General features: G+C 38.3%; 1 protein-coding gene across 12 annotated transcripts in view; it reads left to right on the forward strand.

The window, feature by feature from the left end:
- Positions 1-26,650, forward strand: part of LOC109087255 (teneurin-3) — a 489,736-nt gene that overhangs the window by 288,175 nt on the left and 174,911 nt on the right. For all 12 annotated transcript variants that reach the window (XM_042758649.1, XM_042758644.1, XM_042758654.1 and 9 more), the window contains 2 exons: positions 7,531-7,857; positions 13,968-14,246. In XM_042758649.1, the coding sequence (XP_042614583.1) occupies positions 7,626-7,857; positions 13,968-14,246 (511 nt within the window). In that variant the 5' untranslated portion in view covers positions 7,531-7,625. The remainder of the gene's footprint in view (positions 1-7,530; positions 7,858-13,967; positions 14,247-26,650) is intronic.

Raw genomic sequence — 26,650 nt, forward strand, 5'->3', positions numbered from 1 at the left:
CTATACACACACTAACACACCCGTCTCTCTAAATACTTTGCTCTCTCCCTCCATGTTCAGGTAACATTCTCTGTGCTCTGTTGTTAACGCTTTGATGCATGATATCCATCTTTAAAAGCTGTTTTAATCAATCAAAATGTGACCAAGAAAAAAACAAGAGTTGACTTGATCATTATTCTTTGTGACTGCCTCTTTGTTTTTTGTGTGTGTGTGTGTGTGTGTGTGTGTGTGTGTGTGTGTGTGTGTGTGTGTGTGTGTGTGTGTGTGTGTGTGTGTGTGTGTGTGTGAACCAAGTTCAGACTTTTTCTGCAGGTTACGATGACTCAACACTCCTAATTCTGACTTCATTAGTCAACAAATAAAATAAAATAAAAAAAAACAAATAAATAAAATAAAATAAAACAAATGGTATGAAAATAATTTTCACGTCTTCAAGAAAATAATAATAATATAATGTTAATAAAAATAAATAATTATTATTCTTTTAAAGTAAAAATCTTTTTTTAATAATTCATGAATCAAGGATTTTATTGCATTTATGTTTATCTTCATATTTTCTTTGACCAAAGCAACTTGCATGTCTATATATAATGTAGGTGTTAAACACAAAAAAGCCAGACTTATGGTATTTCATGAATGTACAATATTAGCCACACAATATGTCCATCACAGCTCTATAAAACAGATATATTTTTTAATATATTTCACTATTATTTTTTCTGGCTTTTAATCTGCCACTGAAGAGAACAAAAACATCTGATATTTTGCCTCAGATATCTTCGTATTCCAGCACTGCGTGTCTCAACATTAAAACTTTTCCATTAGTTGAAATTGTAGCCTGTGAAAAAGAAAATGAGAAAGAGGAATTCTCTGAGACTGAGGTCAAGTGAGCAGTTTTAGTCGTGTCCAGTTCAGCCCAGCACAATTCCTCAGCAGAGGAGTCTTGAAATAGGAAAGACAAAAGGAAAAAGAGCGGCAGTGTTTAGGCAGGTAATCCCTTGCTATATGAAAATGGGTCACTTCCATTCCAAACCTGATTCATTCCCTCTTTTAGTGTCTCCTGTCCATTCCTCCCTTTCTTCTTCTTTAATTCCACATTCCTTTCATCTAAAGATTAGGAAAGATTAATGGTGGGAAGGAGAAGCTGCCTTTTTGATGATGGCATTTGTTGGATAAACAAAAGATCTCAACAGCAGCTAACACTAAAGTTTTTCTTTCCTTTGATCCCAATTTTTCAGAGCTCCTTCCCTTTATTTCTCTCTTTCTCTTTCACTCAATTTCTCACTTTTCTTTCATACAGAACTCTTACATTTTATATTGGATACAGTTGTGCCGGTCTGGCTTGTGTTTCTTCTATTTTTGAGCTTTCATATCATACAAGCTGGCAAAACATAAACCTGCAACCCTCCCACCGGCCAAAAAAGAAGAAAGATGGAGAGAAGAAATTCTCATAAAATTGGAAGTGCCCAGCTGATGTTTCCAAGCTGTTAAGAATGATGCGAGTTCTGGCAGTGTTACAGAAAAGGAATTTTTTTTTTTTTCTCCAGTTCATTTTAGTTGCTGTTTAACCTTCCAAATGAAGTCATCGTCAAGTGTGCTCAGCCGGTAATTTGGCTGGCTTTTTCACTGATCATTTCTCTATTTTCCATTCTGTCTTTCTGGCTGTTATGATAAGGATATTAACTTGCGCACTGAGACAGAAGAAAAGGAATTTTTCTAAATTTAAGTTGTACAAAAGCCTCAGTTTTCAAGATTTTTGTTTCTTTAGCTCAAACCGCAATGATTTTTTATTCATTATATGTGTGTGTGTGTGTGTGTGTATATATATATATAATGATTCTACTGGAGGCGAGCGTTGTGAGAACCCAAGTGCAGTTATATTATATTCAAAAGTGAGCAAATAAACAAAGACTTGACTAGGCTTGGCAAAACAAGAACATAAGACATAGACAAAAACTCACCAACAGTGGTTACATGAACAAAGCTAGGCAAAGAACAATGGTAACATGAGAGCAATGTATACAAGCAGAAAAAGACCCAGATTGTGGAACAGTGGAACAGAGGGCAAGACCATTAGCCATGAAGAAGTGGTGGAACTGGGCCATGGAGCAAGGTCAGGTCTTGACTGTGGAACAGAGGTGGGCCTGGACCGTTAAGCAGTGGCGGGCTTAGACTATGGAGCAATGGCGGGCCTGGACTTTGGAGCAGTGGGCAAGATCATGGGCCATGGAGCAGTGGTGGACCTGGACTGTGAAGTAGTGACAGAAACCACGGACTGTGGAGCAGAGGTGGGCTTGGAACAATTAAGCAGTGGAGGCCCTGATCTGTTGAGCACCAAAGAATGATTAGGGAACCAGAGTGTAGCCAGAGACCTTGAAATGTCTCAGTGGCAGTGACATGACAGGCCGAGATTTCATGAACGTCCTCGGTGGCCATGACATGACAGTCAGAATATCCTTGAATGGCCGTGGTGGCCATAGCATGACACGCAGAGAGTTATTGAGCAACCTCCATTATTGTGAAATGACAGGCAGGGTATTCAGAAACGACCTCCATGGTCGTGACAGGACAGGCAAGGGTTTTAGGGATGACCTCCTTGTCCATGACAGGAGAGGCAGAGAGTTCAGGGATGGCTTCCTTGGCCATAATCAGACAGGTTGAGAGCTCAGAGATGGCCTCCTTGGCTGTGACAGGGCAGACGGAGTTCAGAGACAGCCCCTTTAGCTGAAACAGGACGGGCAGAGGGATTATGTGTGACCTTTGTAGTCAAAACAGGTCAGACAGGAAACTCATAGGTTGGCACTAACACAGGACTGAGCTCTAGGGCTTGAGCGGACTCTGAAGCAAATTCATGGACTGGAGCAAACTCTGGAGCAGGCTCTGGAGTAGAGCAGTGTGCAGCCCAAACACACAAAATGGCCATCGCTGTAACAGGGAGTACAACAGACAGTGGGACCACCTCAGAGAGTCTCAGTCTGGGCAGCGCCTCAAAGATGACAGCTGCCCGCACCAATACAAGCGGTGTGTCCTCCAAACTGGAAGCCAGTCTCAAACGTCTAGGAATCTAGGAATCTTGTAGCCTCAGATGTGACATACGTGTACTTGGAAAGACTGGAGTGGTGTCCATGATGGCTGAAGACTCTAATGTGGCGTCCATGTTGGCTGGAGGCTCTGGCATGGCAGCCATGCTGGGTCGAGGCTGTGGAGTGGCAGGCATGACATGGAGAGGCTCTGGCTTGGTAGGCTTAATGTGAGCAGGCTCTGGCTTGGCAGGCTTGACCTGAGCAGACTCTGGTGTGGTAGGCTTGATGTGAGCAGGCTCTGGATTGGCAGGCTTGACGTGAGCAGGCTCTGGCTTGGCAGGCATGATGTGACCAGGCTCTGGTGTTGCAGTCTTGGCATAAATATATCCTGACAAGACGGTTGGGATGTGGAAATGATTTGGTGTTGTAACGAGGCTTCAGCAGAGTGAGGATCCTTTCGCAGCTTTATTGTAATCTCAGTTGTACAGATAGGGTCAATCACCATCAAACATAACAATAGTGGCAAGGCAAGGCATAATCTAGAAACAGGCATAAGGTCAGGGCAGGCAGAAAACATTCAACAATAAATCCACAAATGAAAACAGTCCAGGGCAGGCAGCAAAGAATCATGATGAGATAAACAGTACAAGAATAATCAACGGCAAGACAAACACAGAAAGAAACACTCAGAAATGTTCACCGGGGCAAAACAAGACTTCACAAGTAGGAAGAGTCTCAGAGCGGCTTAAATAGCCCACTGATGCAAGTCAGGTGCGAGAGTAATCAGTGCCAGGTACGTGAAAGGGAAATGTAGTCCTAAAGGGAGTTAATATTCGGGATAGGGATCCCTCTGGTGGCGAGCAGGAGGAACCGCGGAAGTCTCATTTGTGATAGGTGTGGTGGGTACTGGAGAATTGCAGAATTCCTCATCAGCATTCCCCACAGTAAAAGAAGATCCACTTAATAACAAGGCATAGTTAATGTATTTAGCCAAGGGGAAATGGATTTTCCCCCCTGGCATTTGAGAACGGATGGGTTCGTTCAAACCAAACCAAAAAATGTCCTTAAGTGCTACGTCACTAAAATCAAGTTCACAAAAGTCCTCAACATAGTCCTCAATACAGTGATAGCCAAAATATTTGACTCTTTTATCTGTAAGGCAGATTTTAAGTTGCTACAGTGTCTGAGGTCACCTATCAAGCCAGCAGGGACATGTGCAAACATACAGAAACACAAATGCACACATTTGCACATGTGAAAACACTGCATATTCATCTTCGGTTGTGGCAGGCTCAAGCTGAAATCCCCCCTGTTGAGCCAAGTGTTACTTTTCCGCTTGACTTGATTCCTACATCCGCTCTCACGGACAAGCACACACACGCATACACAAGACAAACACATACTCTTTCAACACTGAGTGACTCATTCTACAAACACACAATGACATATGCACACTGATTAGGGCTGTTTCTTATGTGAGGGGTTCAACGTCTGGTGGGTGTTTAAAACTGTTGCAGAGGAAGTTGTGGACAGTCGCACAGTGTTTGTTTAAATAGTAATAGAGATTAAGGGTGAAAATGAAAGGAGAAAACACATCAGCTGCAGCTGACGTTGCATGTTGAGGAGGATTTTATATATTCACACACAAAACAGGACTATGGATTTTCAGGTTCGTCTGGTCGAGTTTGGAGGTCTCTGTTCCCACAAACCAGGCAAATTCAGATTTCAACTATGCTGTGAGCCGTCATTAATGCTCTTTATCATAAATAAATGTTGCCCCACAATAACATTTCTGTGTGGGCAATCCATTTATGTATAAATGCTTATTTAATTTAATAGAGGCCATCCATTTTTTTTTTCAGTGGTCTCATATCGAACACATTTTAATAATTTGAACTGTATGCTGACTCCCACATTTATTATTATATATTTTTTTTATATGAAATAATACTTGCTGATTTGATTTGTGCAGGACACCACTGCTGATATGTGCATTGGAGCATGACATACTGTTATATCCTCATTGATAATTTAACATATTCACTCTGTCTGACTGCAAACGTAAATGATCCTTCAGGTTTTTTTCTTCCCTCAGATTCCCATGCCAATACAATACTCAAATTACCTCAACAAACCTCTTGTAACAGTTTGCCATATTAGGGATGTCAGTGTTTTCCTATTTCAGGCTTTGTGCTAGTCATTGAACCGCAGCAATTTTTAATTAAGAATTGAATTACCAATAATGCAGTTGATCAGCTGTTCCTAATTAATTTATGAGGACAGAGAGGAATCAGATAATTATGGCACACATATTCATCATAGACAAAAGTGTTCTTTGTTAAGTCAGCTGATAAGAAAATATATTTAGTCTTTAATTATTTTGTTCATAGTATTTTTGCAAAAAAACCTTACATTTTAAATTGCTTAAATGTAGTTATTGAGACTAATCACACTTTTATTTTGATTCTTTTTTCTTCTTTTCTTTCTTTTATTTATTTATTGTAAATTTGTTTCTATATTTAACAGCACAATGAATAATATTATACATTTCCACACTAGGTGCCAAAGGCTCTAATAAATATCTCTGAAAGTTTGCTGGTTATGATGGTGTTGAGAAGATAAATGGTCAATAAAAAGTGGAACTTCTGGTATCAATGTAATTCATACTGCAGTGGCATCAGCATATGGGCCTGACAAGCAAAAGTCTTTGTCTCTGCTCTGAAGAGCAGGATCGGGTGTGTGTGTACAGTGCGTTTATTTGAGAGTTCAATATGCATATTTAGGCCCACATGAAATCTGCAGGCATATAACAGAAACATACAACTGCTGAACATGTGAAAAAGTCAACTTATGCAACATTAATTCCAGATCAAAGATGTTCATGCCCATTTTCAGTACAAACCAATAAGAGAAGTGATCTGCGATGAAAGCACCTCAGAACACTGCCATTTCAGTCAGCAACAGAGCACTCACACGCACTTAAACACTCCTTCACACTTAAGAGACATCACAATTACCCCTCTATTCAACCTTCTCTTTCTTTCTCTCTCTGCTATCTGAAACATTAAAGTCACACATGGAAGTAACCAGTAACCATCTTTGCCTTGTACAACATCCAAACCCCTCAGTCTCAGGGCCTTTCAAATCTCCTGTCATCTAACACATCGATATAGGGAAGCTTTTTAAAATCATTTACGCACACTGCATAAAAAAAATCAAGAGCGCCGCCTTGAAGAGAGAGTGAATAAAAGAGGAAGGGGCGAAAAAAAATATGTTTGAGCATGAAAAGCAAAGCATGCATGTTGGGAGGGCTCCAAAAGAGGGCCAGCCAAGAAAGAAATTAAAGTACAGCGATTATCTGGACCCAGAATTAGAAGCAGAGTGTTTTGGACTAATAAACATTTGAAACGCACCCCAGGGCCCATACCATCATTTATTACTCCACCATCTCCCATTAATTTTTTTTTTTTTTTTTTGGTCTCTTCTTCTTTTTTTTCATCAGTTCCCAGGATGTTTTAGGTAGATTTTATATTTTTTTGCTGGCAGGGTTTAATGAAAGATTGTCGGTTATTTTTTTCCTCTTCTTTCCCTTCCGCTTTGAATGTACTGATCCAGTGTTTTATTTCGGTCTTCTAATGACTGTATCATTGTTATCAGTAACTCAACAAAGAGCGGTCATCAATTAACCGACACCATCCCTACCTCCACCCACAACTAAGTGTCTCATTCTGACCTCTCAGCACTACTCTAAAGCTTATCAACTCCCAAAACAACCCACCCCTCCTCACTAGCACACTGTACATACGCACACTCAACTCAAAGCCTATACACATTCACAAAGATTTTATTGCAGTATATCAGGCACCAATGTTCAGCAGCGGCGCTATTGCAAAAGAAATGATATTTTATGAGTTCTTAAAGGACAGTGTGCCACAAAATAATGCAATGTACAAAAATTTCTTTCGCATTTCATTTTCTGGCTACATACAAAAACTCATAGTATAACTGTATCTTTACTGAATTTTAAGCAAATAAATGCAGCTTTGTGAGCATCAGAAACTATTTATTTATGTTTATTTATTTATTAAATTAAATTTAATTTTACTGACCCCAAACTTTTGCATGTTAGTGTGCATGTTCACAAAATAATTTAATTGTAATACATTTCATTGTAATTAGAAAAAATTATAAATAAACAAAAAAACATTGTATAAGAAACATCACTAAATATTAAATTCAAAATCTCCAGGAAGGATTCTTGCGAAAAAAAACATAAACAATTGAACACAGGCCGCGGGAAACACTCTCACACTGTCTCACGAAAGACGCCGCCCTCATGGCGTCTCCCAACAGTCCAGAAGGTGGAAAGGATTTGTGAATCCTGGGAAGATTAAGTGTACAGTTTAGTGCTCTGTGACCGCTAGTTTATACTTCTTTTAATTATTTCTCTCCATCTCTCCCTCCTTCTCTCTTTCAATCCCTATGTGCCCCCTCTCTCGCTCTCCAGGTAGACAACAGTAAGCCTACAGGCGGGTGGAGCCTGTGGCGAGCGAGCTCTCCGTTTGGTTGCTGCATTGCGTTTCACCGCGTCATGTGGACAGGATGGATGTGAAAGAACGCAGGCCCTACTGCTCACTGACCAAGAGCAGGAGAGAGAAAGAGCGCCGCTACACGGGCTCATCCGGCGACAGCGAGGACTGCCGCGTGCCCACCCAGAAGACTTACAGCTCCAGCGAGACGCTCAAGGCCTTCGACCACGACTCCTCTCGCCTGCTGTATGGAGGCCATGTCAAAGAGATGGTCCACAGAGAGGCAGACGAGTACAGTCGCCAAGGTGAGTCACATGCGCCTGTCATACCTCAGAGATGCAAGCCAAATCCATTATGACTTCACCCAGTTTAGAGGTTACATGTCATACAGCTTTAGAGCACATACTGAAAAAAAGAAATAATAATATATTCCTAGAAATATGACAAGAATGCACTTTTGGATGGATCACATTCAAATAATAATATATGGGATGTACAACCATAATTATACATAATTAGAGGAAATTAAGTTTGGTTTGGCAGAACCGCATGCTTTCTCTGAGAAAACATTTACTTACTTTTGATTGAAAAATGAAGCAGATTCAAAACAGATTAGACCGATTTACGCACACATACTCATTTTGATACTTGTCTAGTCTACAGAGCGAAGAAATAAAACATTTCCTCTGATTAGCGCGATCCAAACCCCTCGACCCGGCCTCTCATTTTCAGATCCAAAGTTTCCCTTATAACATATGCCCATGTGTCCCATTGGCAATAATGAATGGCACCATAAAAAACATAAACAGCATTATTGCGCTGTTCTGATGTTTGCAATGTGCCCTGGTCGGCCACGGTTTTATTACTAATTATGAGCACAGAGGGTCCGCAAGCACTCACACAACCGCACTTTTATAAACTCCCACACATTCATTGAGTTCTTTGTTGTTTTCTTTTCGTTTCTTCTGCATGTAAGGCTTCATAAAAATATGCAGCAGTAAAGGTGAGTTTTGCGCTGTGGATATAGCACAAATGTAGATTTGGGTCAAATGTTTTTCCCCAGGTGTTGCGCTTGTCTGTGTTCCGATAGAGTTTAGCACTGCATGTTTGTGTGCCCTTAACGTAAGTGTTGTATTAAGCTGAAGGTCAGCCTAGCTGTTATCAGTCACTGGAGCGCTAGAGGCTCTGTCTGTTGAGTGTGTTTATTTTAGAAAGCACGGGAAGTGACACCAGATTACAGTAGGGGGTAAAGGAGCAGCGTGCCTCCAACCATTATGCAGGGTAGCCCACTCTATCACAGAGAGAGAGAGAGAGAGAGAGAGAGAGAGAGAGAGAGAGTAAAGGCGCTCACAGATGTACTGCAGACACCGTTGAGCTCTTGAGAGACTGCACTTCGGCCTCAACACGGTCTTCAACACTCTCCCCATAATCACCCTGCCACAGACGTCACCTAACCCAGTCCCAAGCCTTAACCTTGGCACGCAACTGCATTCGTCATGAAACTAATTCCTCCCGTGTGATGTATTTTTAGCCTTTAGACCATTGCAGAAAGCGATACCTAGATAATTAATTTGTGGAACAGAAAGAACCAGGCAGGCAAACTGAAATTGTTAATTAGCCATTACACAACAATGGCAGATTGGAATTACTGAGATCTGAAATAACGTAGGCTTGCTGGGAAGTGCTGCCATTCAGTTCCATTACAAAGTTCCATAAAGGTCATTACCAGTTCATTGATTGCTTTCAAACACAAATTAACACTTCATAAATATTTGAGCAGAAAAGTCATAATTGCTCAATAATCTTATCCTGTACAATTTCATCTACACTAATTGGTAATTTGGAATTTATATGATTTTAATTGAACTTCGGTGGAACCCCGATTATTTCTGTAGTTAATAGCCCTTATTAATTCCTGTTAATACAAGGGATCAATGGTTTTCTTTTTCCTTTTTTTCCCCTTTTTTATCGTCAACCTAATAAAATATGCGGCTCTTTGCAGTGATTGTTTTAACATGACATTATGTGGATTAAAATAATAAATCACTTACAGTACATGTGAAAACTTTATTAGGTTATTAGGTATATTTCATAAAAAAAATTTCATTATTTGCAAGGTAGATATGATTTATTTGATTTAATTCAATTGATTTGATTTAGTTGATTTTCTTTCTTTCTTTTTTTCACAAAGAAATGCATTTAAAAACATTTTGAAATCATTTGAAAATGTTTCTTTGAGTCATAACCATTAAAACTTATGAGAAACTGGTTGCTAACGACTAAATAAATGATCCGTTTAAAGACCAATATGTTTCCGCAGTATATATGGTTCTCAGTAAATGTGAGGAAGGGTTTTTTTTTTTTCTTCTGGCACTGCGGTTTTTCAGGCCTCAGTGTTTTTGGAGCTGCGCACACCTATCACCATGGCAGATAAGCTCCTTCCATGGAATGCAGTCTGCTCCGCAGACTAATTCTACAGAATACAGATTTTGGAAATCATTGGATCCAGACAAAAAGAACAGGAAATTAATTGTAAGTTGTGGCGGCTGCTAAGTTGAAAGTCCTTTCATGTTGTCTAATGTGAAGATACATTTTAAAGTTTGGATTTAATGGACTGTAAAATAATGTTGTTATTTTTTTTTTTAATAACTGTAAAATAATATGTTTATTTTAGCATTGATTAATTTGAATAAAGTTTTAGTGTTGTGTGTTTTTTTAATTTATTTTATTTAATTTATTTATTATTTTTATTTTTTGGTTGGTTGTTTTATGAAAATTCTTTGTTTGTTTGTTTGTTTATGGAATGCGAGTTAAAGAATTTATTCTTATATATTAAATTTGCATATGTTGTTAAAAAATGTAGTTGTGCATTTATTTTACACATTTTATCATATTATTCAGTATTTTATTTATATGTTGAAGTAAAGGTGATTACTCCATTATTTAGTATGTATTCACTGTCCACTTTTTTGTTCTTAGTTATTCTTAATTGTAGAATGAAACTGTGTCAGTATTTAAAATGCAATTAATCTATAAAAATGTAATTCTTCAAAAGCAAGGTTATTCTATAGTTATTCATATTCAGCATAGTATTAGCAATATCAATTGGATTAGTAGCATATATTCATATTTAAAACAATGCATTTCACTTTGTAGATGTATTTTCTAATTGTATATTTGTTTGATGTAGGTTTTTTTTTTTTTTTTTAAAATATATATTTTTGAATATGACTTTTAAGATGTAGCATTTTTTTTTTAGTGGTAGCCATCTTGCCTTTGAAGTCAGATATTAACAGCCTGGAGTCATTTCTGAAATCATCATCCAGATTTAAAGTGTTGAACGTACCAGTTTGACTGCTAACACACTATGGCATAATGAAGTTATCATCTAGTCTGTACCATATTTCCTTTTACAGTCTATGTGTGTGTGTGTGTGTGTGTGTGTGTGTGTGTGTGTGTGTGTGTGTGTGTGTGTGTGTGTGTGTGTGTTTCTGCCTGTCTGAAACGGCACTTATTCACAAACTTCAAGCTCAATCATTTCACTGCTAAAGTAATTCGATTTTAATTGCAAAATGATTTAATAATCAGACAACTGAAGACAGCAGCATGCTAGAGCTGTTTTTTTCTTCTTCTCCTTCTTCTTCTTGTATTATTATTATTATCACCTTCATTGTGCAAACTAAGTCTTACAATAAATAGTATGACAGTTTTGATTACAGAAAATGAAATATAAATTGTGATTTTGGCTGTACCGGCTTGACGCGGATATAAATAATCCTTCATTTCAATAGCGGTTTTCCCTCAGTTTGAGACTTTGCACAGCCCAAGAGACTGTAGTCAGTTCATTAAAACATTTTTAAAGCGTGTGTAAATGGCTGTTTAGACATGTTGCCGCGGTGTTCCCTCTCACGGCTAATTGCTGCCGTTTATCTGCATCTTTCCAAAATACATGTAGAAGGTGCACAGAGAAAACATCATCAGTCTCACTGTGAAACATATTTTTCAAGCTCATTTTGGAGCTCACTTAGCACAACTAGGGCTGCCAGGAAACATACATGGTACTACAGGATAACAGTTAGTCAAGTGACTGCCCACCGTTCTCAGCGAAGAAATATTTAAACACTGAATAAATAAAAAAACATAGGAGCAGAAATTTATATTTTATGACAGTTCCACACTTGTCTCAATTTAAGTAGGTTATTCTCTTTCTTGTTTTTTTGTTTTTTCCTTTGAGTTGTTACTTGCCCACATTTTTGTGCTTGCTTTTTTCTTTATCCCTCTTTTCTGTATTTTCATTAGGTGAGCTAGTATACACATCATAGTCATTCAGCAAAGGGAGAAATTCTGGTACCTTGGGTTTATAATTCTGGTTCCAAAAACCGATCAGGACTCACATGTGCAGTGTATTGTGGGTGTTCGGGGAGCAGACTACTAAGTCTGCGGATATTTGCCTGTCTGATAAGATTTGATAGTCTCTTTGTTCCACACATGGGGTGTTAGTTTGCCTTCTGTATAGTGTGTGTGAGTTGTTTACAGAAGCTTTCCTTTCTGTCTGGCTTTTGGGTCAGTTGATACAATCTCAACTGAAAAAAAAAACAAATAAAAAAAGATAGATTGCGGTATCAATTTACAGCTTTATTTTTCTTTTCTCTTCCCCTTTCTTTGGAGCCATGGATCTTTTCATTGCTCGACACTCCCCAAATGGCTCCCCAGATGCCAGCAAGGCCCATTTACCTGTCAGCTTGTGTTTTAGTAACACTCTATGGGCTCTTCCCATCCCACAGAACAGGCCAGCAAAGCATACCTGAGCTTCCCCTGTCCACACACACACACACATGTGAAAGAGACCACTCTGTACTCACAATGAGAACCACATACCATGACGTCCAGCCCGCGAGTGATATTGAGCCCTCTTAGGCTTTTCCCAGTCCCTCCAGTGGGGACAAACACACTTTTCTCATGCTTATATACTTACAGTGGCCTGTGTGTGTGTGTGTGTAGGTGGGTGGGTGTATTAGAACGGAGCTTCTAGTGGCCAGGGAATTAAAGAATTGTAGTTTATTTGTCATTCTCTTGATACTATAAGTGCACATGGCAGAAATAATTGCAGAAAACAGCAGTCAGACTTCAAAATAGAACATTAAATGGGCTCTTTTTGGTGTCTCTTTGATTGATTGTTTCCTCTGCTTAACTAGGGCATGTGGAATGTGTCTTACTGTGTTTGAAACGTTTGCTGCATTATAAATGTGTGTGTGTGCACGAATGTGCGTGCGTGTATGTGTGTGTGTGTGTGTGTGTGTGTGTGTGTGTGTGTGTGTGTGTGTGTGTGTGTGTGTGTGTGTGTGTGTGTGTGTGTGTGTGTGTGTGTGCACGCACACTTGTGCATCTATGTGTGTGTTTTGCATTTGTAGCATTGTGTTTAATTACAATTATTTATAGGTAATATAGATTCATATGAGTAGACTGACAGGGTGCAAAAGCTATACAGTATTTCATTATTATTATTATTACTTTTATATAATATTTTTACATGTATTATTCAATTATACATAATTATATTAATAATCAATTATATTATTCATATACACCCACTACAATTCAAAAATTGGTAAAGATTATTTAATGTTTTTAAAAGTCGTCTCTTATGCCCACCAATGCTGCATTGATTTGCACAAATACAGTATTTCTACAAATACAGTAAAACAGAACAATTGTGACGTTATATTACAGTTTTAAATAACTGTTTTCTATTTTAATATATTTTAAATGAACATATTTTCTATATATTTTCTATTTTATTTTATTTTTTATTAGAAAAATTTCCAGCATCCATTACTCCAGTGTTTATTGTCACATGATCCTTCAGAAATTATTTTAATATGCAGATTTGGTGTTCAAGAAATATTTTGAAAATTAAATTTGAAAACAGTTTAGCTGCTTAATATTTTTGTGTTCAAAAGTAAAGCATTTATTTGAAACAGAACATTTTAATGTAACATTATAAATGTCATTTTTGATCAATTTAATGCATCTTTGCTGATTAAATGTATTCATTATATATTCATTTGTGAGTGTGAGTGTGTGTACAGTATTTCTATACATATATTTTAAGGGTTTGAAAGAATTGAACAAATAATATAAAAATGGTAAAAGATGAAGCACACACACTGATATTTTCTTTTTACTTGAATTTGCTTTGCTTACATGTGATATACAAGCAAAATAACTCTCATTCTTTCATGGCAATTTAACTCATATATTATGTTGCATTTTTTTTTAATGGTACAATTCAATTGCTGAAAAAGGATTTTATTTACTCACTATTGCAATTTTTTATTCACATTTGGCACCTGCAGATTGTTTGTAGTGGATCATGTGTATAGATATATGCTGAATTAGTTTGTTTCTTTTACAGGGCAGAACTTTAACCTGAGGCAGCTGGGAATATGTGAGCCAGCCACACGCCGTGGCCTGGCCTTCTGCGCAGAGATGGGCCTCCCCCACCGCGGCTACTCCATTGGCGCAGGCTCAGACGTGGACACTGAAAACGAGGGGGTGATGTCACCGGAACGTGCCATGCGCCTCTGGGGCAGAGGTGTGAAATCTGGCCGCAACTCCTGCTTGTCCAGCCGCTCGAACTCAGTCCTGACCCTGACCGACACAGAGCACGAGAACAAATCAGACAGTGAGAACGGTGAGTGGAGCCACACTAGGGCAGCATTCAGCCTTTTATTCAGCCCTGATCCAGCTAGCTTGAACTGATAAAAAAAAACAAAAAACTTTTTCTCTAAAATCTAGCTTAAGCTGATAGCTGTTTTGGATCATGGTAACTGGTTTCTAGCTGGTCTGAGATCGTCATTAGCCATCTTGGATTAACAACAAACAAGCTTCCAGTGTAGCTTAAGGTGCTCAAGCTGGTTTTTGGAAAATGTGGGCATAAAAAAAATGACCAGTTTGAATCGGCTAGAAATCAGGTACCATGTTCCAAATTTAAGATGGATTTTCCAACATAGAGGACCCTATAAAAGAAATTACCTATAGATTATACACATCTTTCTTGCACAATATTACCATTATTACACTCTTTTGACTTTTATCATGACTGACCTCAGAGTCAATAACTAGCAGAATGAAGTTAATACATCCGCATGCACTCTTTCTCTTTATACTCGTACCACTGCTTCCGCAGCCCTGAAGGGACCCTCCAGTGGCCCCGATTAAAGGTCCGTCTTTGTGTCGGGCGCTAGGAGACCTTACCTAGCCATCGTTGGAATGCTCCGCTCGCATGAGCGAACACACACAATGGCTGGTTAACAGGCCCCAGCAGTTTGAAGTGCAAATTTGATCATGCTTGAAACCTGGAGAAGTGATGGAAGTGATGATCTCTCTCCCTCTCTCTCTCTCCCTCCTTTTTTTTGTGCCGTCGTTCATTCCCACAAAGCAGCTGTGATGGTTCAAAGAATGCTCAGGTGACAGGCTTCCTCTGGGCCTCCCCACCACACTTCCGCTGCCACTCTCCCAGAGTGGGGCCTTGGCGGCGGGGGGGTGTGTGTGGGGGGGGGGGTCATCACGGCCTCACATGCTTTTTTGATTATATTTTTATTCACACTAAAATACCTCAGATTTGTTTCTTGTTGTTCTTTTCAGGTCCAATTAAGAATGAAATGGGGGAGTTTTTATTTTTTGCCTCTCTCTCTACTATTTTTTTCTTCTTTTTTTCTCTCATGAATTGAATTGAGAATTAAAGCTGCTGACAATGAGGTAAAGCACAGCCATTTTGAAGGAAAGGGAGAAAATGAAGCAAATGAAGAGCTGAATCATTCATTATCTTCCCTGCACACACTCTCCTGTCACTTATTCTCATTTATTAATATTCTTTCGACTAACAGGTGTTGTGTGCAAATAACCTTTAAGAAGACCTTATCTAATCACTTTCATTAAAACCTTTTGTCTTAATTAAGGAAAGCAAAGTGCTGAGTGTGTTGGATTGTTATATTTGCTTCCATTATGAGATGAATGTGTGGGGTGACTCTCATATCTCTGATGACCAGAGCAACCCACTGTTCCTTAGGGAGCATATTCTGCAGATTTTATATATACTTTCCCCCATGTAGTTAATATTTGTGAAAGAAGCCCTATATTTATTTAAAATTTATATCAAAAATAAGAGAAGAACATTTTGCTAAGTTAAACATGCCATGATCTAACCCAGTGGCTCTCAAACAGGGGGACCCCGCAAACGTCCAAGAGGGCCTCAAAATGACTTAAATGAATGTAACAAAGGATGAAACAACAAAAAATCTGCATATTCCTTATTTATTTTATTTTATTTGTCAAAGAAGAACCAGAATTCCCACAGTCTTGGAAAACCAATATGAATGAGGAAGCCTCATTTTAGCCTCATTTTAAAAGTATGTTTTTTATACCTGGGGAAATCATTTAAAGCAATAACTTTTTATGACTCTTTGGGCATTTTTATAATGAATATATACTCCACCCTGCCTCATCTGTCAGGCAGATCAGTAGGTTTTGTAACAGAGCAATTGTTTAGATTTTTATTTTTATTTTTTGCACAAGTGTTAACATGTAACATACTGTAAGTGCATGTGGGTTTTTTCCTAATTGTCTCATTGAATTGCGGCATATGTTGAAGTTGCTGAGGCTTATGTCCTAACAAGAGACAGCTGCAGACAGTGAGGATATTTTCTTTCTTTCCTTGATTTATTTCACAAGATCTTTGGTATTTACTTCAGCTACCGTTTCCCTCCAAGTCGTGCCTCTTGACATGAATGTTGAAAAAAGCTTTCTCCAGCCCTACCAAAAGATTTCCTGTTTAGATGTGCCTGGCGTCACCATGGAAGAAAAGTGTGTCCAAATGATTGACACACTGTTTGGCTTTTTCGACCTTTTTCCCAGTCATTTGTAGCTTTCAAGATTTTTCTGCTTGTCGCCTCGGAGCTTGATTGTGTTTGTGCGGATAGTCCGTCGGCCCTCGCGACACTGCCTTTTGACTTCAAACGCAATGGAGGTTAATTCCATTTGGAGAAAAAGCGGGATTTGTCAACCAAAAGCTGAGAGTGGAAGTGAAAGAGGTGTGTGTAGCGCTGCCAGACGCGGTTCTAGTGAAAGGATCTCAATTCTGGTCCCACATTTCCAAGTTCACCCTTAAACTCTATTAGAGAGTACACTGAGAGAGACGCTCGCACAGAGACACTCTCGGCTCAGCATAGAGCAGTCACAATGCCTGCTCTCACTCTTTGGACTTAATATCCTGTAATGGAGAAGGGGTCGGGAGAAACACCTGAACACAACCCTTTCCACATCAGAACAAAAGAAGCGATACACAGAAAGGAAAGGAGAGGACGAGTGAGAGATGGCTGCTAACAAAGGAGGGATATTTTGTCCTCCGTCTCCTGGGGACATTTGAGCCAGGGATGCGCTTCACCGCATGCCCACCCGTGTCTCCCTCTTCCTGGGTCACTGGACACCTGCTCACTCCCCCGCAGGGAGCGAATGAAAAGAGAGGGAAAGACACACACACATAAACACAAGCAATTTTCAAAATGAAGCAAAGAAAAATAAATTTACTTTTAAAACTAAATTCAAAACTAAAATATATCTTTCTTTCTCTCTTTTTAGTAATGAACAGTTAAATGTATGCATGTATAATAATAACAAATAATAATAAATAGTTATTGTTATTTAATTTTATTTTGCATGTATATTTTTATTATATTTTTATGGATATATAAACTACTTCAGAAGTTTGGGGTCAGTAAGATATTGTAAATGTATTTGAATCTCTTATGCTTGCCAAGGCTGCATCCATTTGATTGAAAACACAGTAAACACAAATTGTGAAATATTATTACATATTATTATATATGTTTTCTATATTAATATGATAGATAAGCGCACCATTGCTTATTTAAAGTTAAAATTTCTGACATTTCTTTAATGTATATACCGTATCCCTTTGCTTCCTCTGTCATTTGCAGACATTTGGCCATGATATGACACTTGCTCCTCTGTTTGGATCTGTTTTTGATTTTGAGCTTGTTTGAAGCTCCTCTTTATTTCTTTCTTACTCACTCACTCACACACTCTCTCTCTCACACACACACACACACACACACACACATCTGCACACTACAGGGGGTTCAAGGGGAAGAGGGAAAGAGAAGGGGGAGAACCCTAACTAGGAGAGAAAGAACCGAAGACCTCGACTGACTATTCAGGGTCTCGTTAGCACTGCTCCCCGACTGAGGTTTTAATGTTTAACCAAAAATATCATAGCAGATATGAGAGAGCTTGCCCTGCTGTGAGCAAGGAAGCAGTTGCACTGCCATTAGTCCACGTACCCGGCAAATTCACAGAAATTACAATAACTAAAAAAAAAAATAGCATCTAAACTCGTCCTGTTTTTCAAGAGGCTGTGAAGCTACATCAAAGGTTTTGACAGGAGAGAAGCAGGAACTTCTCTGTCCTGACACTTTAAAAAAAAAAAAATTTCCCTGACTGGAATGCCTCACTTGAACGCTCACAGAGACCCATTTGGTTTGGGTCAAGAGCTTACATTCTATGTGTGTGTGTGTGTGTGTGTGTGTGTGTGTGTGTGTGTGTGTGTGTGTGTGTGTGTGGCTTGTAAATCCACTGAATTTTCTCAGCAGTAGTGACCAACGGTCATGCCAGATTTATCGTGTCAGGACATTCTCAAACACTCTTTTCTATTGCTTGCATTGCCATAAGCACCGGTAGTCTGTGTCAATGTTTTGCTGAATCACCGGATGTGATAGAGACCTCTGGGTGTGATTTTCTGCTTGGTGGAGTGAAGTGTCCACCTCCTTTCCTTATGTTTTATATAAAGAGGGTCATAGACGTCAGCTTAATGAGATTAAGAAAAATGTGTCAACAATAATGCAAATCCGGTAAATATCTTAACCGGCTTACACCGGCACAGCAGTTCAGGGCACAGAAATTCCTTTAGGGAGGCTGTCTGGTTTAGGTGTAAACACACACACACTTAAAAATTACAGCATGCAAAATTGTGTACTAATAAAGAACACATCCAAATACGCTCTAGCATGTTGCAATTTAAAAACACACTCATCTAATTACTTCAGGCAACTTTACAAAAGTGCTTAATAAGCAATTAGATGAGAACTAAAGCCTTTTATCTTAGGGGTGTCTTAATGTATCTAATATATGTAGTTTAGTGCATCCATGCTTCCTTTTTAGCAGGCTAATGCTTTTTCAGACAGGACTGCTTTAATTGGATGCATGATTAAATGGGCTATAGAGAGATAAATATGTTCAAAAAGTCTGTACTAAAACAGCGTTTTAACAATAACCAGGTGCTGAATATGTCTGCAGAGAGAAAAAGATTCAGAGTTCCAGTGCAGAAAAAGGCCAAGCATGTTTTGTATTATAAAATGGGTTACTTATACAAGGGTTTTGACATTCATGTTGCGGCAGAGTGTGTGTATGAAATGAAAAGCAATGATGTTGTTGTTTCTTTCAGTTTAAAGTGCTCTGAGGTTGTGCAGGCCACACTAGCTGGTGCGTACGAAGTTACTGATATCAGTGTTTTAATATAGAGACCTGGCACAGGAAGATACGGGCTGATGGGGATGGGAACGGGCTGTTGGGAAAGATTGCAGGAGAAAAGAACGCTGTTGCGCAAGGATTGCACCACCAATAAGTAACAATGAGCCAGACCACTGATGTGCATGGCACATAAATAAGCTGAATAGACCTGTGAAAGAGCACGGCATTCATAAAAGCTTGATGATTGTTTACACTTGAAAATTCACATAATTTAAAAGCGACAGGTGATTCGGTGAGAAAACCACAAATGAAACATATATGTACATGCCACAAAGATGACACAAAGACGCTTTGCTTTCGTTCTGGTAATGTAAATATGTGGGTTTGAAAAGTAGTCATTATGGCATTTATCTTGCTAATGGAAAGAGCATATTTCATTATTTTTATTCCAGCTGGAAATATCTCTGGAATTTTTTTTTTTTTCTTACAGTCAAGCCATTTATTAACATGACATGAACCCATAGAAATAACCAGGCAGAGAATTACAGGTAGTATATCCTGCAAAATCAATCAATCTCTTCCTTGCCTTTTTTACACTGCAACATAAATAAATAATAACTAAATAAAAAATGAAAAAAACAAAAAACAGATACTTCTTCTGAAGCACTCCATTTAGCACAGAAAGATGTATTAGGTAATAGTAACTAGTTTATTATGCAAATAAAGCCAAAAGTACTAAATAAGGTTATATTTCAATATTAATTTATGAATATAGAAAAATATTAGAAAAACTAACACATTTGTGGATTTTGAAACATTTCTGCATGGACTGCACCCACCGTCTGCTCAAGCCAATCAGATAACAACCACACTTCACTGACCAATCGTAGCGCAGTCTCATCCTGAAATAACTTCATTCATCTACATTGACTCAAATAGGAAATATAAGGGCCATAAAAATTGGTTTAGTAAAATATGTTTAAAATTGGAATTTGACCATTAGACAATGTATCAATCAAAGCCACAGTATCATATTTTACTCACCTTTGAAAATGCCAGAGAAACAGCACTTTAAATCATGGCTATGGGAGCAACGGTATACTGGATACAAATGCATTATATGAGCAGCTTTGTGTAACTAACAATGTATTGATTACTATAAATAATATTTCCAAACATTAATTAAGTATCACAAAGCTGCCATTTTTGGGGGAGGGAAATATACTTGGATTATTTTTTTAAAAAGTGGTGCTGGTGTGTTGAATATAAATGCATATAAACAGTATTTCATATGAATCAGACTAGTTTTGATTGTAAATGATACTTAACAGCATCCAAAGTAAATGCACAGTTTTTATTTACATCATCACAAATCTCCAGTACACGCTACTGTGATGCTGATGCTGTCATTTGGGCCCATATTTGATATTATATGTGTTATTATGCCCTATATTTGTCACTGCGATTGTGTTTTAAAAGGCTGAATAAGCCATTGTGCCTCTCTACTGCGATGTGCCTGTTGTACTGCGATGTAACGGCTTTAACTGCAACTGGAGGCGTCAAAGCAAATGTGCGAATCATTTATCCTTCATTGAGTCACGCCTCGTCCAGTGTAGACAGTATAGCAGTAGATTTCTGTTTGCTTTGGACACATCACAAGGGTGTTACTGATCATTCTCGGGATCTCTAAATGATCATAAGTTGTGTATAATCCTGAGTTTATCCTCATTCACTGATCCTGAAGGAAATATAAAGAAGCCTTACACTCCAACAGTCTGTTGGAGATAGGAGTTTTTTTTTTTTTTTTGTTAACCACACGATTAGCACTTCTGCTTAATTAGAACAAAGTGTCCATAGAATGCAGTTCCTTACAGGGGTGGAAAATGAATCTGCTCCCGCCCTGATTGTAAAGCAAAACGTGATTGGTTATAGCGAGAATGTGGTACGATTGGTCAGTGAAGTGTGGCTGTTATCTGATTGGCTTGAGCAGACTGTGGGTGGAGTCACAAGTCACAAATGCATAGGATGGGATTCACAAATGAGTGCCAGGCAAAGTTATGTTTGTGAAAAAAAAAAAAAAAAAAAAAAAGGTTGTGAACATGTTTTTTTATTTGCAACTCTCTTTTTTTATTTGCAAATCTCATTTTATTTATTTGTGAATTAATTTGTGTTTGTGAAACTCTAAGAATTATTTGTGGATCTCATTCTATTTATTTGTCAATATGTTTAATTTTTTGTTAATCTCTTTACATTTATTTGTGGATCATAATCTGTTTATTTGGAATTATGCAACAATTCTATCTCCATACTGTCATGACAGGAGTCTGCACTGACACTGTGTTTAAACAGAACTAAGGCAGCACTAGTTTTAGAGGTGAGTCACAGTATTGTATTTTTAATACAGCTTTTATGTGGCATTGTATCTTCAATTGGCTTTATGAATACACTTTCTGAAAACAAATCTTAACATAGTCCGCTTGTGTCTACCAGTATCTCAATTTTCGTTCCCTCCAGGCACACTTCTTGTAATGTTCCAGTTGTTTAGCAAGCCAACAGTAGTAGACACATTTTTGGAAAACAAACTTTTGCCTTCCGGCTTGAAACTACAATCTATCCAGTCGTACAGGTAGCTGTTGCTTAACTGGTCCGAAAGCCCACAAAAACATGAAAGAAAAGAAAACAACAAAAAAGACACAAAAGATTGCCTACAGTTTGATTTCATCCCATGGCATGGCTGAATGGCCACGGTTTTGTGGCATCTCCGGAGGCTAAACTGAGACGCATTGTTTTCCCGTGAGGGTCGTGAACTCACCTCGGCAGTGTAACAACAGCGTGTGTGTCTGTTTTGTAAGAAGGATGAGCTATCAGCAGCTCACTCAAACACCCTTATCGCTCACATAACAGAGTGTGTTTACTGAGAAACACTGCACTTCATAAGGGCCCTGTGGCTGCAATTCCAGTGCGTGTGTGTGTGTATGTGTTGTATTTCTGTAAATGCAGGTAGTTGGTAGAGTTATCACTATAGTAAACTTATATAATATGTGACTTGCATGCACAGGCAACATGCTAACATTTATTAGAAGAAATAAAATGTGTATACAATAAAAATGTCATCTCAGTGCTGTTGGTCTGTATTCAGTTTAATTAACAGCTTATTTTATTATCATGTCAAGCCTGTCATTTCCACACACCTCATTATCTTGAGGCCTCCATACATTGTCACTGTTAAAATGCAAATATTTACATATATTTCACCACCTGATCAGCCACTGTAACAAGATGATCATGTCTAATGATAATTTCAAATGTCATTATAATAATGTCAAAGAAAATTGCTACCAGGTTGATGATGGCTTAATTATTAAATTAATTGAGTTAAATGAATTGTCTCTAAATCATGGAATGGGAAAATAAAATTATATTCATGTAAAGGTTTATTTAAATAGCCTTATTATTCAGTAAGGAGGTGTTTTGACTTTTTTTCTGATGTGACAAAAAAAAATCCCACACTCTTTCACTTTTCACTTCTTTCACTGCTATTTGTGACTTAAATTTTAAAAAGTCATTTTGTCTTCTGGAACAGATCGAATACTTGTAATATCTCAGGTTTTTTTTTTTTTTCTTATACAGTATGTGTTATGTTATGTTATGTTATGTTATGTTATGTTATGTTATGTTATGTTATGTTATGTTATGTTATGTTATGTTATGTTATGTTATATGTTATGTTATGTTATGTTATGTTATGTTATGTTATGTGTAAATATCATTCATATAGAGCATGAAGGCCTGCTCTGAATACCAGATATGTGGCCAGTCAAAAATAACTATTACATACCAAAGCAGTCATTCTCTCTTTCCTGCTCTCTTGGGCACACGAGACGCACACACATAACTGACCCATATGGATTCAGTTTAAACACTGAGCTAATACAATGTAAAACACAGTTACCTACAGCTCTTACTGAGAATAGGCCTGTGCAGCAGAGGGTTACTTCAAAGACATTACAAACTGTGGGCATCATATGCCTACAAAGAAACAGCAGTCGACATCAACTACATGCTGCAATTTCACATCCACTCGGCTCACAATATAGTACAACCCTCAATGTAGATTCTGTGATTCAGGAGATGTTTTTTTCTCTTTCTTCCTTTTTTTATTTTTATTTTTTTAATCAGGTAACAAGGCTTTGTAATGAAAGATTAAGTTCAATGGAAGCAGGATAGAAACACTGCTGAGAAAAGATCATTGTAAGATCAAAAGTTGATTCTTGAGAACAGATGTAGCGCAGGAAGGAAATACGGATAAATGTGGACAGGTTAAAGGTCTTATGTCAGGAAACATCAAATCATCTCTTCAATCAGTGTACTGATTGATGGTCCTGAATAAGCCTTGTATTTCTTTTCTCTGTTTCGCAAGCTTTATAGTATTAGCGTCATTGTGATGTAGATATAAGAGCATTTAACCCTGTATTAGAAGCATTGTGTAAATAGATGAGCAAGTAACACTTTTAGTTGTTGTCCCTCATTGTATATTTAACAGGACCTGCACATGTGCAAACTAATCTCCATGCAGTGTATACATAGCAGCGTTGACAGATAGAGTGAGTGCTCTTATCTCAGTAAACCCGGCGTGAACGAGAAGCAGCTGTGTTCTGTTAGCACAAGAGTGTAGACCACTCAGACTGGCGTACGACCCTCCTTGCCCACTCGTCCGCACCCCCCAGACTGGACGGATTACACACAGACCCTGCTAGATGCTCTAAGCCAACCCTGGACACTGATAAAAGCTCCACTTGTTTCATTTTTGTCCCGTGTTGGTGTCGTATAACTCTTTGATCATTCCATCAGAGCAGACCGAATCCAGATCTGGACCCCAAACAAGCCCCTGATACTTCTGTATGGAAACCCGCATTCTGGCCCCCAGTGAAAGAATGTGTTATTTCCTTTTCCCAACACCTAGAGGTAAAAAAAGGAGGGTGATCTGGGTAAAGTTAATTGCAGCTTGTAAAACCGAGTTTGAAACGAGCACCATTATGGCAGGGATGCTATGAAGCAGCGCTGACGGCGAAATGGCATTAACCGTGCTTTGTTACACTAGCATCATTAAAGACCACTCTCTCCACAGTGGCACTCTACAGAGCTAGGCTTTGACTGACAGAGTGACAGTTTCACGAGCCGTGAGTGAGAGCTGCACACAATGGGCCATGTTAAAGCAGACTGTATAATCGAACATTAACAAGCCACTTTTATTCCACCCTACCCTGACGTTTGACATCAGTCTGCACACCGAACTCTGTTCAGATGTGCCTTGAGACGGTTATTCAGTTCAAATATTAGAATTTGGATATGGGCGCTTTTCATCACCACACTTTGCCCTTGTGATTTGAGTGCAGCAGAGGAGTATATTTTCCTCTGCACTCCCAAATCACCTTTTTAATTCGAACATCAAGTTTCCAACCTGAGAACTTCACCAAAAAGCAGATCCTTTTGGTTTTCGCAGAAGAAGCAGATGATGTCAGCACTGGAGGGGATGTCTGAAAGGGATAAGAGAGAGAGAGAGAGAAAGATGGCGAGATGGAGAAAGAGAAAAAGCCTCCAGCCATCTGTGCAAAGTATGACCTTCCTTGCAGTAGTCTAGCAGATAAGTGCAATGGAAAAGTCCAGAAGGTTTCATTTACAGTGTGTTTTTTGCATACTTCCATTCTTATGCATACTGATTAGGGTTAATACTTAAGTGGCTCCGTGTCAGATTTTGATCAGCGTGAAAAAATGCAGATATGCAAATGCTCTGGACTCTAACAAAATTACAGAAACAGACAGGAACCTCGTAATCAGATCCTTGAATACTGTTTTTGTGTGTGTGTGCGTTGTGATTGTGCAAGTATGTGAGTTTCTGTTCTTTGCCTCACATATAAAGAGTTTCATGACATATATGAAATGAATGCTGTTTAGTATGTCTGCTGGTTGATTTTGCCTTAATAACTTCGTAAGCAGAAGCCACTCATGGAGAACTAGTACATAGCAATGAATCAGTAGCTTACAAATTGCTGGGGGGTGAATGTAGTGCCATATGTCACAATCAGCAAAAGCTAACAATGCACCTCTGCTAACAGTGCAAATGTAAAACAGAACAGAACCATAGACAACCTCCCATCACTGCTATACCTCTGTATGTTTTCCTGATTATTACTGTTTTGTGTGTTAAACACAATCTACTAAGTATAGACAACTTCATTAAAAAAAAAAAAATTATAACAAAAATACTATTATAAACTAGGTTAGTGGATCATTCAGAAGCAAAGGTTACTAAAAAATCATGAGTGCACAATAATTTTATAAAATCTAAACATTTTGTGAAAAAACAACATTATTTTGTGGTGAACAAATAAGAGTGAATAAGTGTTGGACTAAATCTGGTTAAATGTTACACATTCATGTAAAACAAGTAAATATATTCAAATATAAATATGCATTTCTTTTAAGTATATATAATGCAGAAATGAAGCAGCAATATATGATAGAAAGGACAGAACAAGAAGGCTATTAATAATCTTTCACTGCGCAAAAATATTATATGAAAGGTTCCAATACAGAGCATCCCGTGCGCAGAATGACACCCTTGAAGCAATACGGAGTCACAGCGTGCATCGCTTCACATAGAAAAGTTCAAAGTACTGAGATATTGATGCGTAGTGTATTATATCTGTGCTTTATAAGGTTATTGTGTCTTTTGTGGGGCTTAACAATAACACAGAATAGTATACGGACAATATTTGATTTGGATCGGTCTCCTCTGACCGATACCCGATCCGGCAGAAAATGGCTATATCGGATAGGCGCATCCTTAAACCAGACAATAAATGTGTAAGAACAGCATTGTGCTTTAATTTGCTCATTGTTTTCTTTTCTTTTCTTTGTTTTGTTTCTCCAGTGCAAACAGACAGTGTCTCTCTGAATAAGACTGTCACTGGCTAAGTGCTGTCAAACCTGAAGAGAAATAGCCAGTAAAGGTGCAATTTTACTGTGTCTGTCCTTGCGTTTAAGTAAAGATGTGAGCACTTCAGTAGACTGGAAACTTTTACTGGCATGAGTTTCCCTCCTTCTCTCTCTGTTAGCCATTAGCCAGGAGTCCAGCAAACCTTCTACACCTTATTTAATTACCATGCTTACCAAAGACATAATTTAATTACAAAATGTGGTGTAACTGCTGATGAAAGCCTGTCTAAATGTGAGTCTCTTTTCTCCCCCACTGCCCACTGTTAAGATCAATTGAGTTTTATAGGTCACCTGGGACATTAATTTTTTGGATGGCCGGCAATCATCCTTTTTAATGATACTCAGAAAAGGCCCCTTTCAATTAGCCTGTCTGTCCGAACAAAGAAATCATTCATAGCTTCTAAGAGAAGGGGGAAGGCGAAAACGGGAGAAGCTGGGAAATTGCAGAAAGTATGTGAGAAAAAGAGGAAAGAGTCCAAGGAAGATTAATCAGAGTGCACATTATGAAATGAGCCACTGACAGTGTGTTATGCGCGTGGATGAAGAAACATC

Source organism: Cyprinus carpio, chromosome A1, assembly GCF_018340385.1.
Source record: "Cyprinus carpio isolate SPL01 chromosome A1, ASM1834038v1, whole genome shotgun sequence".
NCBI classification, from domain to species: Eukaryota; Metazoa; Chordata; class Actinopteri; order Cypriniformes; family Cyprinidae; genus Cyprinus; species Cyprinus carpio.